This window comes from Ahaetulla prasina, chromosome 2, assembly GCF_028640845.1.
Source record: "Ahaetulla prasina isolate Xishuangbanna chromosome 2, ASM2864084v1, whole genome shotgun sequence".
NCBI lineage: Eukaryota > Metazoa > Chordata > Lepidosauria > Squamata > Colubridae > Ahaetulla > Ahaetulla prasina.
The window spans coordinates 247,180,938-247,196,544 of NC_080540.1; the positions used below are offsets into that span (position 1 = coordinate 247,180,938).

A 15,607-nucleotide genomic window follows, 5' to 3' on the forward strand; every position below is an offset into this window, starting at 1 on the left:
AGTCATGGTATTTTTATGGGAAGGATATAATATATTACTAGAGTTTGCTGTTGAAATATTTCTTTATCTGTAAGATAAATTGTAGCACACAGACATGTTTAAAGGGTTTAATGGAAATATTGTTTATTTCACACAAAGTGGAACATAGCATCATATGGTTAAAACATATCCTTTCTTTGTACTTCATTCAATTGCAAAATGTTACAAAATCAATCAGTGTCATCTGTTAAAATAGCAACTGTCAATAAATAATTATAATTTATTTGTATGTCAAACAAAAAAGCAAAAAACATTTAAGAAAAAGATGTCAGGAAAATATCTGCAAAGAATATTACAAGATGATTCAGTTTTGCAAAGGCTTCAATACCCAATTCTTTTTGTCTTATTCTAAGTGTTGAATTGCTTCTAAATTGTGCCCCATGTTTACATTAAACTGTTCAGGGTTTATATGCTGATATTATATATCACAATCTTGAACAACAACTGTGTTAAGTTTACTTGTAACTTTATTGTTTGTCTTTTCTGGCCTGTAAGTAAAGGGCCAACTCCTGTGAGAGAATCTAAGATAGTTAACAAAAACAAAATCTGGCTTAAAACCATGGCTGTCAATGATTTAGAAGGTACCATCTGTTTGACATTGATTTCTTTCAACATTTCCTGTTTCTAAAACGTTATTCCAGGCATCCTAGTAATCATCCTGTTGATTGTTCAGATCTTGCAATATCCTATAGCCTAATTTATATGATATAAATTGGGCAAAAATCACAATCAGAGACATTTATTTCATAATGCTACAAGTTTGTCTTTCTTTCTCTCCCTCTCACTCTCCATCTAATAAATTCAAGTGCTGAATTTTAACTAGGAAGCCAGAATTGTATTATCAAGAAATAAAACATGCTTTTTTTTTTAAGTTTTCAGTTTTACCTTGCTTTTAGGACCTTTACTGGGTTTAAGAGCCTAACAATATAAAGAGAGACAGTTTGCTGTAGTGATTAAGGTATCAGATTAAAAACCAAAACAGCATGAGTTCTACCTTGGGCACAAAGATAGCTGGGTGATCTTGAGCCACTCACTTTCTCTCAGCCCTAAGAAGGAGGCAATAACGAACCACTTCTAAAAACCATGCCAAGAAATGGATGCCATTGAATAGAAGAAATGTACAAACACACATGCATGCGCGTGCACACACACACACACAGTTTGTAGGAGAAAGCTGTGTGCTAAAAATAAAATGCCAGAATCAATTCCAGAGGTTTGGAATCTATCCTTGGCATGCTGAGGATCTTTTGTGATGAGCAGAGCAAACTAAAGCAATATTCTGAAATAAGACAGGATTGCCTCCCTAGCCTGGATAGGAACAGTCCACAGTGTAACATAAGCTGCAGTAGGTTTTACACAAACCTACTTAAACATGTTATGTTATATTAAAAAATATTTTAAGTTATAGGAGAAATTCACTATATTTTTCTTGCATCAGCTGGCTATTAACAGTGTACTAATATTTAGAGTAAAACACAATACATAATTGCCTCTGAATAACATCTTATTTGTTTCGGGTGAAAGGGGGGGAAAAAGCAATAATAAGGCTCATTTATTTCATTTCAAAATCGGGAGGTTAGGCCCATCTTAGAAGTTCTCCGCCTTCTTGAACAGCTTTCCTTCAGAAATCGTGGGCGCTCCATCACTGGAAGCTTTTAAGAAGAGGCTGCTAGACAGTCACATCTCTGAAATAGTATAGCATCTCCTGCTTGAGCAGGGGGCTGGACTAGAAGACCTCCAAGGTCCCTTCCAGCTCTGCTGTACTTCTAATTCTTCTAATTTTAATGTCCTCAAGCCAAGATGGTATTTGAATGAGGCTCCACGCTCAGATCCGGTACTTCGCACGCGCATCCGCAGCCGGGAGCCACCGGAACCCTCCAGACTAGGCAAAGAAGACCCTCCACGGACCGATAGCATGGAAACCGATTCCTTCGCGACTGGAAGCGCCGGCCGCGCCTTTCCCTCCGCGCCGCTCCGCCCCTGCCACAGTGTCAGCCGCGAGGGAGAGCCGCGCAGGCGCTGGCCCGTCGCGGAGAGGACTGGAGGATGGGTCGCTTGGCGCCGCGCTTGCTGCTCCTCTGTCTTTTCTGGGACGCCTGGGAGCGCCTTCCGGGGGCCGAAGCCGTCCGAAAGCGAGGACCCACCGTGACCGCTAAGGTGACTATCGCCCTGAAGCGAGGAGCCAGAGTGCAGGAGGGATAGGTGGTCCCTCCCTTTCCTTTCCCATCTTCCCACGCGCTGCAGAGGCTGAAAAGTTAACTTTGGGAGCGTAACGCCTTCCAGCCGTGCGGTGTCCTTAGCCACGAAGCTTTCAGAGGCGGTTCTCCTCGCCTGCCTTGTTTCTTTTCCGTTTTTTCCTCATTCATGATCTGCAGGGTTTTACAGCGTCATCTACAAAACCCCGCTTGAATGGCAGAACCATGCAGGGTTTCTCTCCCCCCCCCCCCCGTGCAATATCAACCTTACCAACTCTCAACCTTTCTCTTTCCGCTGTGCATTCAAGATGGGCAGGGATTTATTTATGAGTGTACGGTATATACGCGTGTATGAATATAGTGTGTTATGTATGTGTGGGCATTTTGAGAACAGGCAACAGAATTTCACTTTTAATGTGTGCCAGGGTGCCCACAGTAAAAAATAAAAAGTCTATAATAAAGATGATCTTACCTGCACCAGTTGTATATTCCTCTCTGCCCATCCCTCTTGTGCCTTCATTGACTTTATCACTTGACCACCCCTTTCCCAGTAACAGGTTGCTTTTGGGTACTGTCAGCACTGCTGTCCTTAAGATATAGTGGAATAAGGCTTGGAGGAGCCTATGGGTGACCAGGATGGAGGCATTAGACTTTTTAAAGATTGGCTGACATTCTTGAGGTGGTCTGTCACTTCATGTCAGCCCTTGAGCTCAAGAAGCAGACATCACAAAGGATCACAGGAATGATACAGGTAATCCTTAAAGTTCATTTAGTGACCGTTCAAAGTTACAATGGCACTAAAAAAAAGGTGACTTAAGACCATTTTTCACACTTACGACCGTTGCAGTTGTAACCCCATTGTCACGTGAACAAAATTCAGATGCTTAGGAAGTGGTTCATATTTATGACACTTGGAGTGTCTTGGGGTCATATGATCCCCTTTTTGCGACCTTCTGACTAGCAAAGTCAATGGGGAATCCAGATTCACTCTACAACCAGGTTACTAACTTAACAAATGCAATGATTCACTTCACATCTGTGGCAAGGAAAGTCGTAAAATGAAGCAAACTCACTTAACAAATGTTTCACTTTTGTTCAACCTTACAGCTTAAAAAATATTATTCTTGGTTTTTCTTAAAATTTGATTGCCCTGAAGGAGTAGTTTCAGGGCAAGAGTATTCAATTCGTTTTTACTTTATGAAATTTCATGGTAGAAGGGGAGAATTAGAGGTACATAGTAATTGCGAAAAAACATTTGCAATGAAACAAAGTAGCTTAGCTATTTTTTTCTTAGCTGCTCTTGCCTTGTATCTCAGTCAACTGGTTAGAGCAGGGGTGTCAAACTTGTGACAACTTGGCGTCATCACGTGATGTATCGCACCTTCCCCCGCCTTTACTAGACTAGGGGTGGACATGGCCAGTGCGTGACACCCCTGGACTAGAGTATGAATGGAGCACCAAAAAGAATACACAAATATTTGTTCCTATTTGCCTATAACCATGAAACCAGTAGCTATATTTTCAAGCTATATTTTAGTGTTTTAAACCCATAGGTTATTCATTGTTTCTATTCATAAATCATGCTTAGTGAAAATCTTTTACTGCTTGGTGTGAACTATGTGTGATGCAATGCTGTTGAATTAATTATTCAAAAAAAAATGAACTAGTGGTTTTCTGAATTAAAAAGAAGATAACATAAACATAATTTAAGCAACCCACTTAGTTGAGTTGGGATGCTATAGAAATTGAATAAAGAAAGAAATATATTTTATTGTAATTAACAAATCTTGGTAAAGAGACCTGACGTAGCACTTGCTTCTTACTAATTGTCTAAATGTTTATATTATTCTCAAATATTAGGGTATTTAATTAGACCATTGGAAAATGGTTTGATTTCATGTAGAAATACGGAATATCGCTATGCCTTGGTTATTTAGCTGGAGCAAAAAAGAACAAAAGCCAGGTGTGTTCTAACATTTGACAATCTGCAGAACTTGGGGGGATTTGTAATTCCCTTACTGCGTAGAGTTAGTCACTATAATAAATAGCACGCTTCAATAGATATCAGATCAGGACCAATTGATGAGGAATCCTGATTTTTCTTGAAATAGACATTTAAAAGAAAAGCATAAAAGAGTAATGGATATATTTATGCATCCTTAATATCACTTAATGTTTATACCTGTTTTGCAGCATATGCAGTTAATGTAATCATATAACCATCTGTGCTTCCAAACTCAAGAGCCCCTACCTTTAACCCTGGGTTCTAATTTTGGAGTCCTGAAACCTGAATTATTTCTCTGCTTTGCCAGCCCTCCTTCATATTCTGCTTTCCTAACATATTTCTGAAAGAGAGCTTAGGACAGACATTATGAGATCATAGCCCAATGGAAACTGTGATCTTAAAAAGATTGACATTCTGGTATCAATTAATAAAGTTCATCCATCATGGCTTAATATTCTTCTGTGTATTGCTTTCTAGCCAATGGACAGTCAGTGGAGCTTGAATCTCATTTTATAAATACTTTAAAACATAGCCGATCTCACCATCCAAGTGACTCTGGGCAGCTTACAAATAGAACCCATAAAACCATATAAATGAGACATAATTAAAAGCTAAATTAAAACAAAGTGAAGAACAAACAGAATAAAAACAATCAAGTTAAAAGATGGCAGGGGCGCCTTCAGCCCTTAAATACCCCAGGGGTGGGTGCTCATGACCACTCCGTCTTGGATCCTTATGCCAATTGGCAGAGCTAAGTCTACATGCTGTTCCAGAAGATCAAAAGAATGAGTGCCAACTGCCTCTGGGGGCAAGATATTGCATTAGGGAGGGGCAGTGACAGAGACCCCACCAGTAAAAGTTCTGGTTGATCTTAAAATCTTAATTGATGGGGTCCCTAAATACTCCTCCTGCCTGTTGGGATACACTGATGTATTTAGAACAAGATGGTTCCTGAGTTAGCTTTCGCCAGGACCATGATGTGTAGGGAAGGCAGGTAATTTTGAGAAATAAAACTATATGCAACATCCTATGTAATTGGGCAGGATATGTATTCACTAGGTAACAGCGTGTTTTTTTATTGTCATTTTTATTTTTTTTAAAGGGAATGCTAGTAGTAGTGTTCTCCCTCTCTAAACCATAACATTTAAACTAAGTAGTTATGTGTTAAGTGAAAAATCATTATCACTTAATACAGTTAGTCTTCGACTTACAACAGTTTGTTTAGTGACTATTCAAAGGTACAATGGCACTGAAAAAAGTGACTTATGAACATTTTTCACACTTACGTCCATTGCAGCAGCCCCGTGGCCATGTGATCAAAATTCAGATGCTTGGCAACTGGTTCATATTTATGGGAGTTGCCATGTGATCAGCTTTTGCAAAGTCAATGGGGAAGCCAGTGTTACTTAACAACTGTATTACTAACTTAACAACTGCAATGATTCACTTAGCAACTGTGGCAAGAAAGATCATAAAATGGGGCAAAACTCACTTAACAACATAAATTTTGGGCTCAATTCCAGTGAGACAGGAAGGCTTGGAGAAACATTGTCCATGGGGTCGTGATGGATCGGACATGATTTTATAGCTAACAACAAAAAAACTGCTGATTAATAATAAAGACAAATTCCTTGTGTGTCCAATCACACTTGGCCAATAAAATTCTATTCTATTCTATTCTATAACTGTAGTAACTGAATATTTCTTCCTTTAGTAGTGAACTTGGATAGCTTGACTATTGATAGGAACCAAAATAGAACCACTGAGAAACATTAAGAAATAGGGGTTTTGATGCAAAATGATGAAGTTTGAAAAAATTTATTCTTTAAAACTCTGTTAAGTGGATAAACCCAATACCCCTTTACTACCCAAATGCAGTCCAATGAGAATTGAACATTCTGAATAGACACAGTTTTAAATCTTAATTAGGAACTTTAAAAACAATAAAGGGAAGGATTTACAGCTTAGACTATTGTGAAGCATGGCTAGATATTGAAGAATAGTTATGTTAGGGAGTCAGGAATTGTTACATTTGGCTCTATGGCTTAATTATAATTATATTTCTTAACTTGTAAACCACTTGATACACCCCTGAAATCAAAATATAGAAAGGTTATAAAAGTATAAACCTTGGTTTACATACATAGTTAGTGGTGAAAATAAGTGCAGCTAATATTTCTTTACATTCAGAAATAGGTAGCATGAGACTGATAAAGTGAGTCTTTCCATCTCCGTGTTATATAGTCCAGAGAAGTGGGAGAAAACATTGAGAAATGATAAATCAAGAGACTTTTTTCTGCTCAAAGATCTTGTTAGAAAAGTTCCTTCTACAACCTGAAAAGCATATTAGAATACAACTGTTTATCTTCTAGCAAATAACTAATAAATAGCCTAGCCTAAAGATGATATATCATATTGACAAGTGATCCCTTTTTCCACTTTTGAAAATTTCCAGGTTTTCTTTGATATACAGATTGGTGACAGAAATGCTGGCAGAATTGTAATCGGCTTGTTTGGGAAAGTAGTACCCAAGACAGCAGAAAACTTCATTAAACTTGCAACTGGAGAGGTAAGAGCTTTTTTAAAAAAGCTTTGTTTTCATATTTAAGAGGAAAGAAATATATGTAATTACTAATAGTAATAATTTTATCACGTGTCCTTATTTATCTAATGTCAGTAGTGACTGATTAGTAGTGATTAATCCATTATTTTCTAGTGATAAGAAAAAGTTCAAGTTTTCCATTTCCGTTTAGTTTGCTGTCTCAAACTCCAAGCCTGGCTGGTTCGGTGCAGAGGGAGAGGGAGCTGGTTTATCAAACCCCCAAAACCAGGGGTGAAATCCAGCAGGTTCTGAAGAACCGGTAGCGGAAATTTTGAGTAGTTCGGAGAATTGGCAAATACCACCTCTGGCTGGCCCCAGAGTGGGATGGGAATGGGGATTTTGCAGTATCCTTCCCCTGCCACGCCACCAACCCACGCCCACCAAGTCACACCACATCCAAGCCACGCCCACAGAACCAGTAGTAAAAAAATTTGGATTTCACCACTGCCCCAAACCCAAATGTTGATATTTGTAAATAGAAGTAGCAACTGGTTGTTATGACAGTGTAGTCATCAGAAAAACAGTAAGCCTTTCCCTTCAGTTTCAATGAAAGGCTGTCGTATTTGGTCACTGCATTGGGTGCATTGGCAGGTTACTGTCAGGAACAATTCTTTTATCTTTCTTTAGGGGGATGATCTCCAGCTAAACCTTTCAGCACTAAATTTATAGTGGGAATGGAAAGGAGGGTCTTGTCTGACCTCATGTAGAGACACATACAAAGTAAAAAAGTCAAAATCTTAGAATGTGCAAGAGTTGGCTATAGAACCACAGCCACCCCAAATTCTCAAGATTTTGCTCTATAGAATTATTTTCTAAAATTTTCTTTGACGGCAGGATTCATTGCTCAGTCTGGAGTGCATGTTAGGTTTTGTTCCCATACTTGATTCTCAAACAAGCAGGGGTCCTTGGTTCTCTCTGAGATTGGTTGTTTTCTTGCAGATGTTTCATTACCCAAACTAGGTAGTACCATTGACTAGCACTAATGATGTTACCTAGTTTGGATAACAAAATGTCTGCAAGAAAGCAACCAAGCCCAAAGAGCAGCCTCATTTCAACCCTGAGCTAGAAATGTTTTCCTTTGTTGGTTTCAAACAAGAAGTTATATACATTAGGCATTCAAAAATATCCTGTTGATTGATCTTTAAAAAAATATCTAAGGAGATCATACATCATAGCATCAAGCAGCAATACCATTATATGTTTATAATCCTACAAATGTTGATTCTGGTTGGCCTCTTTTGGGAAAAAAACCATAAGTAAATTCCTCTTACTGAAAGAGCCGTGTTCTGACCTCTTTGAGAAAAATGTGTTTTTGGGTCTGATGGCTGTCAACTGGATGATGGCTGTCATCCAGTTCACCAAGTAAGAGAGTCAAGTGGCCTTCCAAATCTAATAAAATACAATGAATGAGTAAAATGATGAACATTCAAGATAGAAATAAGAAGCATGGCAGTACTGAATCTGATATAGAAAGGATGGGTCAAAATTAAGCTTTGGGTGGGTGTAGAACTGACTATCACTAACAGGATATTCTGATTTTTTCCCCTCATTTAAATTAAATGACCACACACACACAATAGTTGTCTTGTTAAATATTTAATTGCATCGATCGTTAATTTTAGTAACTTTACTGAACTGCAATTGTGTCATTTTAAATTCTAGAAAGGATTTGGTTATAAAGGAACCAAATTTCATCGCGTAATCAAAGATTTTATGATTCAAGGAGGTGACTTTACGGCTGGAGATGGTACTGGAGGTAACACTGCTTTCTTTAGAGAATATTCACGTTGCAAGGTGGTTCAAATGCTAGAAGATGTGCCTTGACTGTTTTAGCTCCTGCCCTTTGGACCATCCTTCAGAGATTAGAATGGCCTCAACTTCATTAGCCTGTCATGAGGCTTTTAAAAACCTGGCTATGAATTAAGGGCCTCATTTCTTGGCTTCACTGACAATTATGATAATTTCCTTGGTTGCTGTATATGTTTATTTTTGACAGTTTTAATTGTTTTAGCATTGTTTGCTGCCAGAGTTACTTAATTGAGACGGAAGATTACAGAAATTAAATAAAAATAAATGAATAAACAAGCCACATTAAAGTTATCTACCATTGTTTAAATATATATATATATATATATGTAGATCTTTGGTTATGTAGATCTTTGGTTATTCGGGTTTTCTCCCGCGTAAAATTGGAAGTGTCTTGGTGAAGATGTGGCACGACCGCGAACACGAAGCCGGACAGCAGCTGTGCAGCTCACCAGCTCAAATCCCCCTGCAGCTCAGACTAATCTGAGCACAACCAAGACCCCACCCAAAGAGGACACACCCCCATCCAATCAGAGCACCAAAAAACCCCCATCCAATCAGAGCACAGCCAAGCTCCCACCCAATCAGTTCAAACCCCCACTAGCAGTTAAAAAGGAAGAAACAGCTGCAGTCACACATTGCTCCCAGAAGCACGAAGCTGAAGCCTGAAGATGACGAATGAGACTTCGTCGAAACGTCGCCAAGACACTTCCAATTTTACGTGGGAGAAAACCCGAATAACAATAGATCTACATACAAACACCTGCGAAAATCTCAGAAAACATATATATATATATATATATATATATATATATATATATATATATATATATATATATATATATATATATATATATATATATATACATATATATATATATATATATATATATATATATATATAGGTCTTTGGTTGTTTTCTGAGGTTTTCACGGTGTTTGTATATAGGTCTTTGGTTGTTGGGTTTTCTCCGTGTAAAATTGGAAGTGTCTTGGCAGCGTTTGACGAAGTCTCATTCGTCATCTTCAGGCTTCAGCCAGCTTGGGCTTCAGCCGTTGCTCCCAGAAGCACGGCTGAAGCCTGAAGATGACGAATGAGACTTCGTCAAACGCTGCCAAGACACTTCCAATTTTACACGGAGAAAACCCAACAACCAAGACCTATATATATATATATATATATATATATATATATATATATATATATATATATATATATATATATATATATATATATATATATATATATATATATATATAAATATGGCATATTATAAAAATAAAAACTTTTTTCTTTAAGCATGTCACACTATAAAAAAGTTGAATTGTGCACCATCCTGCACATATATGATATGCTGTGTATTGAAACAAACATCCACACAAAAAATATCTATTCATACTTTTAAATGTTTGCTTGGCAACAACTTCCCTTAAACTAGTCTGACTACATTCTTAAAAACATTTTGCATAGCTCTACCAGCGTGGCTAAGATGCTGAGCTTGTCAATCAAAAGTTTGGCAGTTCAGCGGTTTGAATCCCTAATGCCGTGTAACGGGGTGAGCTCCTGTTACTTGTCCCAGCTTCTGCCAACCTAGCAGTTCGAAAGCACGTAAAAAATGCAAGTACAAAAATAGGGACCACCTTTGGTGGGAAGGTAACAGTGTTCTGTATGCCTTTGGCATTTAGTCATGTCGGCCACATGACCACAGAGACGTCTTCAGACAGTGCTGGCTGTTCGGCTTTGAAATGGAGATGAGCATCGCCCCCTAGAGTTGAAAACAACTAGCACATATGTTACTTTTACCTTTACCAGCGAGTGTCCTGTATTGTAAAACTTTCTAAACAATGCTTTTATAATCTTGCTTCTTCTGTTGAAAACCATTATTTTGTTATCTAGGAAGAAGCATCTATGGAGATCGGTTTCCGGATGAAAACTTCAAGCTGAAGCACTATGGCATTGGCTGGGTCAGCATGGCTAATTCTGGCCCAGACACTAATGGCTCCCAGTTCTTCATTGCTGTAACAAAGCCTGGCTGGTTAGATGGAAAACATGTAGTATTTGGAAAAGTCATCGATGGAATGGTAGGTAAATCTGAAATGCTTTTACTTATTAGAAATAGAATATTGTTCTGAGTGTAAGTTTCTTTGTTTCTAAAAGTGTATCAGTTGCCTATTTCCAGTGAAAAGTGAATGATGCTTAGAGAAAATAGAATAGAATAGAATAGAATAGAATAGAATTTTTATTGGCCAAGTGTGATTGGACACACAAGGAATTTGTCTTGGTGCATATGCTCTCAGTGTACATAAAAGAAAAGATACGTTCATCAAGGTACAACATTTACAACACAATTGATGGTCAGTATATCAATATAAATCATAAGGATTGCCAGCAACATAGTTACAGTCATACAGTCATAAGTGGAAAGAGATTGGTGATGAGAACTATGAGAAGATTAATAGTAGTGCAGATTTAGTAAATAGTTTGACAGTGTTGAGGGAATTATTTGTTTAGCAGAGTGATGGCCTTCTGGAAAAAACTATTCTTGTGTCTAGTTGTTCTGGTGTGCAGTGCTCTATAGTCGTTTTGAGGGTAGGAGTTGAAACAGTTTATGTCCTGGATGTGAGGGATCCTTTTATTTATAAAACATCCTTTTATTGATGGAACAAGGGCTGTGTAATTCCCTAGCTGGTGAGAATTACCTTTTGTTTTATTTTTAGCATCAAGCAAGAATTTTTTACCCTTGTTCTGTTTGAAAAATATAAGGAGGGGTTTTAATTTTGTTATTTGTCAATAAGATTTGTAGGTTGTACAGTGTTCATATTCTTCTGATGTTCGGCAATTTTACAGAGCTACAGCAAAGGAGACAGCTTTCTCTCAAATTGAGTTTCTCCTAGAAGGCAAGCCCCTACTGTTACATCTGATCATGGCTGAGGCACAGAGTTGATTTTTTTTTACTGAAAGGCCATTTATGTAAACAACTTGGAAATGAGGAATTTCTTGTCAAGGAGTTGTTTTATTTTTCTTTTCTACTCCCTTTCCTTATGTGTACTTTGTTGCAGAAACCACTAGGACAGAGAAATAGATTGCATCCATGGTGATGAGCATGTAGAGATATAAAAACCTCTAAAGTGAAAAATCCCACAAAATTTAAGAGTACAACATGTGTCTTATTTGTTGTGTGTTTCATAATTGGTTTTTCCTTTTCATCAAAAGCCACTCTCTCTTTAGTCTGTAGTACATGATATTGAACTTCAGGCCACAGATGACTACGACCAGCCTCTTCAGGACTGTGTGATCATGAACAGTGGAAAAATTGATGTAAAAGAACCTTTTGTGGTTGAAGTCGATGATTGGAGAAGTTGACAGAAATAGGAGCAACTGAGCTGCGATCACGTCTGGTTATCACTGTGTGAGGCTTCTATCAGAAAATACTTTGTAGAGACTGTACAACTTGACCTTGCAGGTAACAGAAAATACCTGGGTTTTAAATGAGGAAATGCTATCAATATTGCCTTTCTAGGGTAAAACATTTCATAAGTGTTGATTTAAAGAGATCGACACAGATGTTTTTACAGTATACACTACAAATGTTTATAGCCCCTTGTTTTTTGTTTATTAGTAGCCATTTTATGAATATTTTTAATGTCTTTGCCTAGTAATTTTAAAACTTTGATCAAAAAACCCTCCTTATTCAACTGGCACTTCTATAGCACATATTGTGTGGATTTCCTAATTTATAAATCTGAAAATAGATAAGGAAGAATTACTATGTAATTGAACAAATTATACTGACATGACAAATACCTTGCATCATACCTTTCAACAATACATAGATATCATTTATTAAAAGCCAACTTTGGTTCGAATTTGCCAAAATGCAAAATATGTCATTATAAAAGGTAAAGGTTTCCCTCGCACATATGTGCTAGTCGCTGCCGACTCTAGGGGGCGGTGCTCATCTCCATTTCAAAGCTGAAGAGCCAGCGCTGTCCGAAGACGTCTCCGTGGTCATGTGGCCGGCATGACTGAACACCAAAGGCGCACGGAACGCTGTTACCTTCCCACCAAAGGTGGTCCCTATTTTTTCTACTTGCATTTTTACGTGCTTTCGAAACTGCTAGGTTGGCAGAAGCTGGGAAAAGTAACGGGAGCTCACCCCATTACATGGCAGCACTAGGGATTCGAACCGCTGAGCTGCCGACCTTTCGATCGACAAGCTCAACGTCTTAGCCCCTGAGCCATATGTCATTATAGTTACATACTATTTTTATAATTTTATCATTTAAATCTTGTTTACTTACCTTATGTACAAATATTAAACCACTGGTGAAAACCGCCTGTTTTAAAGCAATGCTCTATTTTGTCATGCATATTTTTTTTACTAATCCAAGACCAATTAGTTTTAAAAGATGTAAATATATTTTCATTTTCTATACCTGACATAATAGTATTAACATACACGAAGACAAGAATATCATTTATTGTCATCAATTATTTTCCACATTTCTGTCCATATTCATTACAAGCTAACAATAAGAAGAAAAACATGAACACCTCACTATTAAACCAATTCAGAGTGAAAAGACTTGACCATAACAGTCTAGACTTATTTCAAGACAATCGAAAAATGTTGGGGCTGAATGAAACAGGGAATTGAATTTTGTTCAGCATTGGAGAAAGTTCTCTCCTGGGTGACAGGCAAATGGACTTCAAAAGATGAAGGTATTTTTAAGAAGTCTCTTCTTGACAGGTTCACAGTATTTGGATCCGAGGCAGGAAAGCAGCTTTGAAGAGGATGTGAATGTACTGTCTGCACCTGCTGTTGCCTCTTTGAGCAATAATATCTACTGCTTGATAAGGTTTGACAGTATCGCTGACAGAGAAGATGGAAAATCCCCAATGGCATTCAGGAAGTCATTTTAACATTGGTTAAAGTTCATACCAGTGGCCAACCTAAAGCTGCCCAGAGAATGATCTGCCAGGACAACTGAGAGATAGGAAAACACCTCTTGACTGCAACTGTGTTTGAAGAGCATAACTAGAGCGTGATCTGCTGTGCCAGGTACCCATTGGAACAGAATTGTAATTGTTATGGTGACGTGAATCGTCCATGTTAAGAAGCATAGTATGTTACAGCTCCATCCTAAATATTACCCAGCTAGGGTACATGAACTCAAAACTGACAAAATGGTGGATGGATAGATGACCAACAAGATAGTATTTTTACACACGTTCATTATTTCATTGTGATTTTGGCATTATTTTGAATTTCACATGTTGAGAAACAATGTTCATTTGCGCAGTTGATGGGACAGACAAACCTTTGGGGTTGAGGTCAAAATGGGCCAATTTTTTACCATACATTTGGGTGGAAGCATTATTTTAATTTTTTTCCTGAGCCTACTAATGGTTTCTTATTTGTAAATTGTGTTAATGCATATTTGTATAGTTTTGAGTACATTTTTTAATGTGCTTCCATCTCAAATCTTTGGGAAGCTGTTCAATTTTTAGCAGATAAAATTAGGAGAAGTTCCAGGAGCTGCAAACAGGATAGTCAAGTTGAATTGCCCCTAGACTGGCTAATTATTTTTTATTAATCATGTTCATTATTATTTCTATTACAAAAGGTTAGAAATTAACAAAATTTTCAAAATGACATTTAGCATAGGCTAATAAAAGCATTGCAGCTGAGTTTATGACATAAATTAAAACTGAACCAAACGTTTAGCATATACCCATCTCTGTTCCTAAAATAATACTTACATAATATAACATTAGAAATACTGATACAGTGAGCTTATATTGCATCTCCAGTTTTGGTAGTTATTTTTTAACATTTACATTTTTAGCCATACATGCCATTGTATTTTATGTATCCTCTGCCAGCAGTGGATACAATGCTGAGACAAATGAATTAGGATAATGATTTATCACAGACACAAAAATTATAAATACATGATGAAAGTTAGTGTAATTTGGCATTGTCAGCTGTTTTAAAATGTAAGTATTTAGAGTTTAATATACAGGTTCAACCGAGTAGCGTTGTCTCCCAATTCATAATCTTGAAAAGCAGCCATTTTTTTAGTAATACAATTAAAAAATCCCAAAAGTTCCATCTTTGAACACAAGTGTCATGCTTCAGTATTTTGACCTACTTTTTTTTTAAAAAAAAGCCTTCAAAACCCTGCATTGAGGAACACAACTTGAATTTACTCTGATTATTTTCCATGAAAACCCATTTTCTACCTGGGTTGTAGGTGAGGATAAAACAATCCATGGAGAATGCCTTCAATAACTACATTTGGAAAGTCATCTGGGGGAAAAGAAGAGAGAAGAAAAACTGCTTTCTTACATATGTCAATACAATATAAATGTTTTTGTAGAACCTAACAAGGCAAAGCCTGGTATAATTTAGGATATTGCATCACCACCCTGTTTATCTGTGCTCAGAATTTGTTATTAGTAATGCTGTTTCAGCAGGAACCCACTTTAGTGTAGCCCTGGGCATTGCTTGAATGCACTGCCAGATTTGCAGCTTATTGATTTAAAGGGATGTTCTAATACTTAATGCTGCTAGGCTCCAGCTCTTTATCTGAATCTTTTCTCACAAGGAAGATGGATTACACTGGCAATTCAATTTCTAACAAAATCTCAATACACTTGAAGGAATTCCAAGATTTCTACTGGGAATAGTCCGCGGCAGTTTTTCCACTATAGTTTACAGCAGTTTTGTCCAAGTTGACTGGAAGAGGCTTAATGTTGTCGCACAAACATCTCTAGAGCAGGAAAACGACAAAGTTTTTAGGTGGTTTTTTTTTTAAAATTGATCTTAAGAACTTTTGGAAAAAGTCCTAGAAAGAAGTTAAGCAAAGTTAATCACCACAACAGATACAGGAATTAAAACAAAATATTAACAAGAAGGGAAATTTCAGTTAAAAAAAAAAGTGACTGAGGTTTATT

The 15,607-nt window shown here is 37.3% G+C and overlaps 2 protein-coding genes across 2 annotated transcripts in view; one reads left to right on the plus strand and one right to left on the minus strand.

Annotated features, from left to right (window-relative positions):
- The first annotated feature begins 200 nt into the window (after window positions 1-200).
- On the plus strand, window positions 201-12,998 carry PPIC (peptidylprolyl isomerase C). The gene is made up of 5 exons (XM_058169603.1): window positions 201-2,196; window positions 6,695-6,808; window positions 8,504-8,597; window positions 10,544-10,728; window positions 11,876-12,998. The coding sequence occupies exons 1-5, from the start codon at window positions 2,086-2,088 to the stop codon at window positions 12,008-12,010; spliced, it is 639 nt and encodes a 212-aa protein (XP_058025586.1). The 5' UTR covers window positions 201-2,085; the 3' UTR covers window positions 12,011-12,998.
- A 132-nt stretch (window positions 12,999-13,130) lies between these two features.
- SNX24 (sorting nexin 24) overlaps window positions 13,131-15,607 on the minus strand; it is a 74,447-nt gene continuing 71,970 nt past the window's right edge. Inside the window, exon 7 of the mRNA XM_058169604.1 lies at window positions 13,131-14,960. Within this exon, the coding sequence (XP_058025587.1) occupies window positions 14,890-14,960 (71 nt within the window). The 3' untranslated portion in view covers window positions 13,131-14,889. The remainder of the gene's footprint in view (window positions 14,961-15,607) is intronic.

Excerpts from the sequence above, each read along its gene's own strand:
- PPIC (XM_058169603.1), top strand. The coding sequence starts at position 2,086 with ATGGGTCGCTTGGCGCCGCGCTTGCTGCTCCTCTGTCTTTTCTGGGAC. Across the intron at positions 2,197-6,694 it reads GACCCACCGTGACCGCTAAG|GTTTTCTTTGATATACAGAT; the intron begins GTGACTATCGCC and ends GAAAATTTCCAG. Across the intron at positions 10,729-11,875 it reads GAAAAGTCATCGATGGAATG|TCTGTAGTACATGATATTGA; the intron begins GTAGGTAAATCT and ends CTCTCTCTTTAG.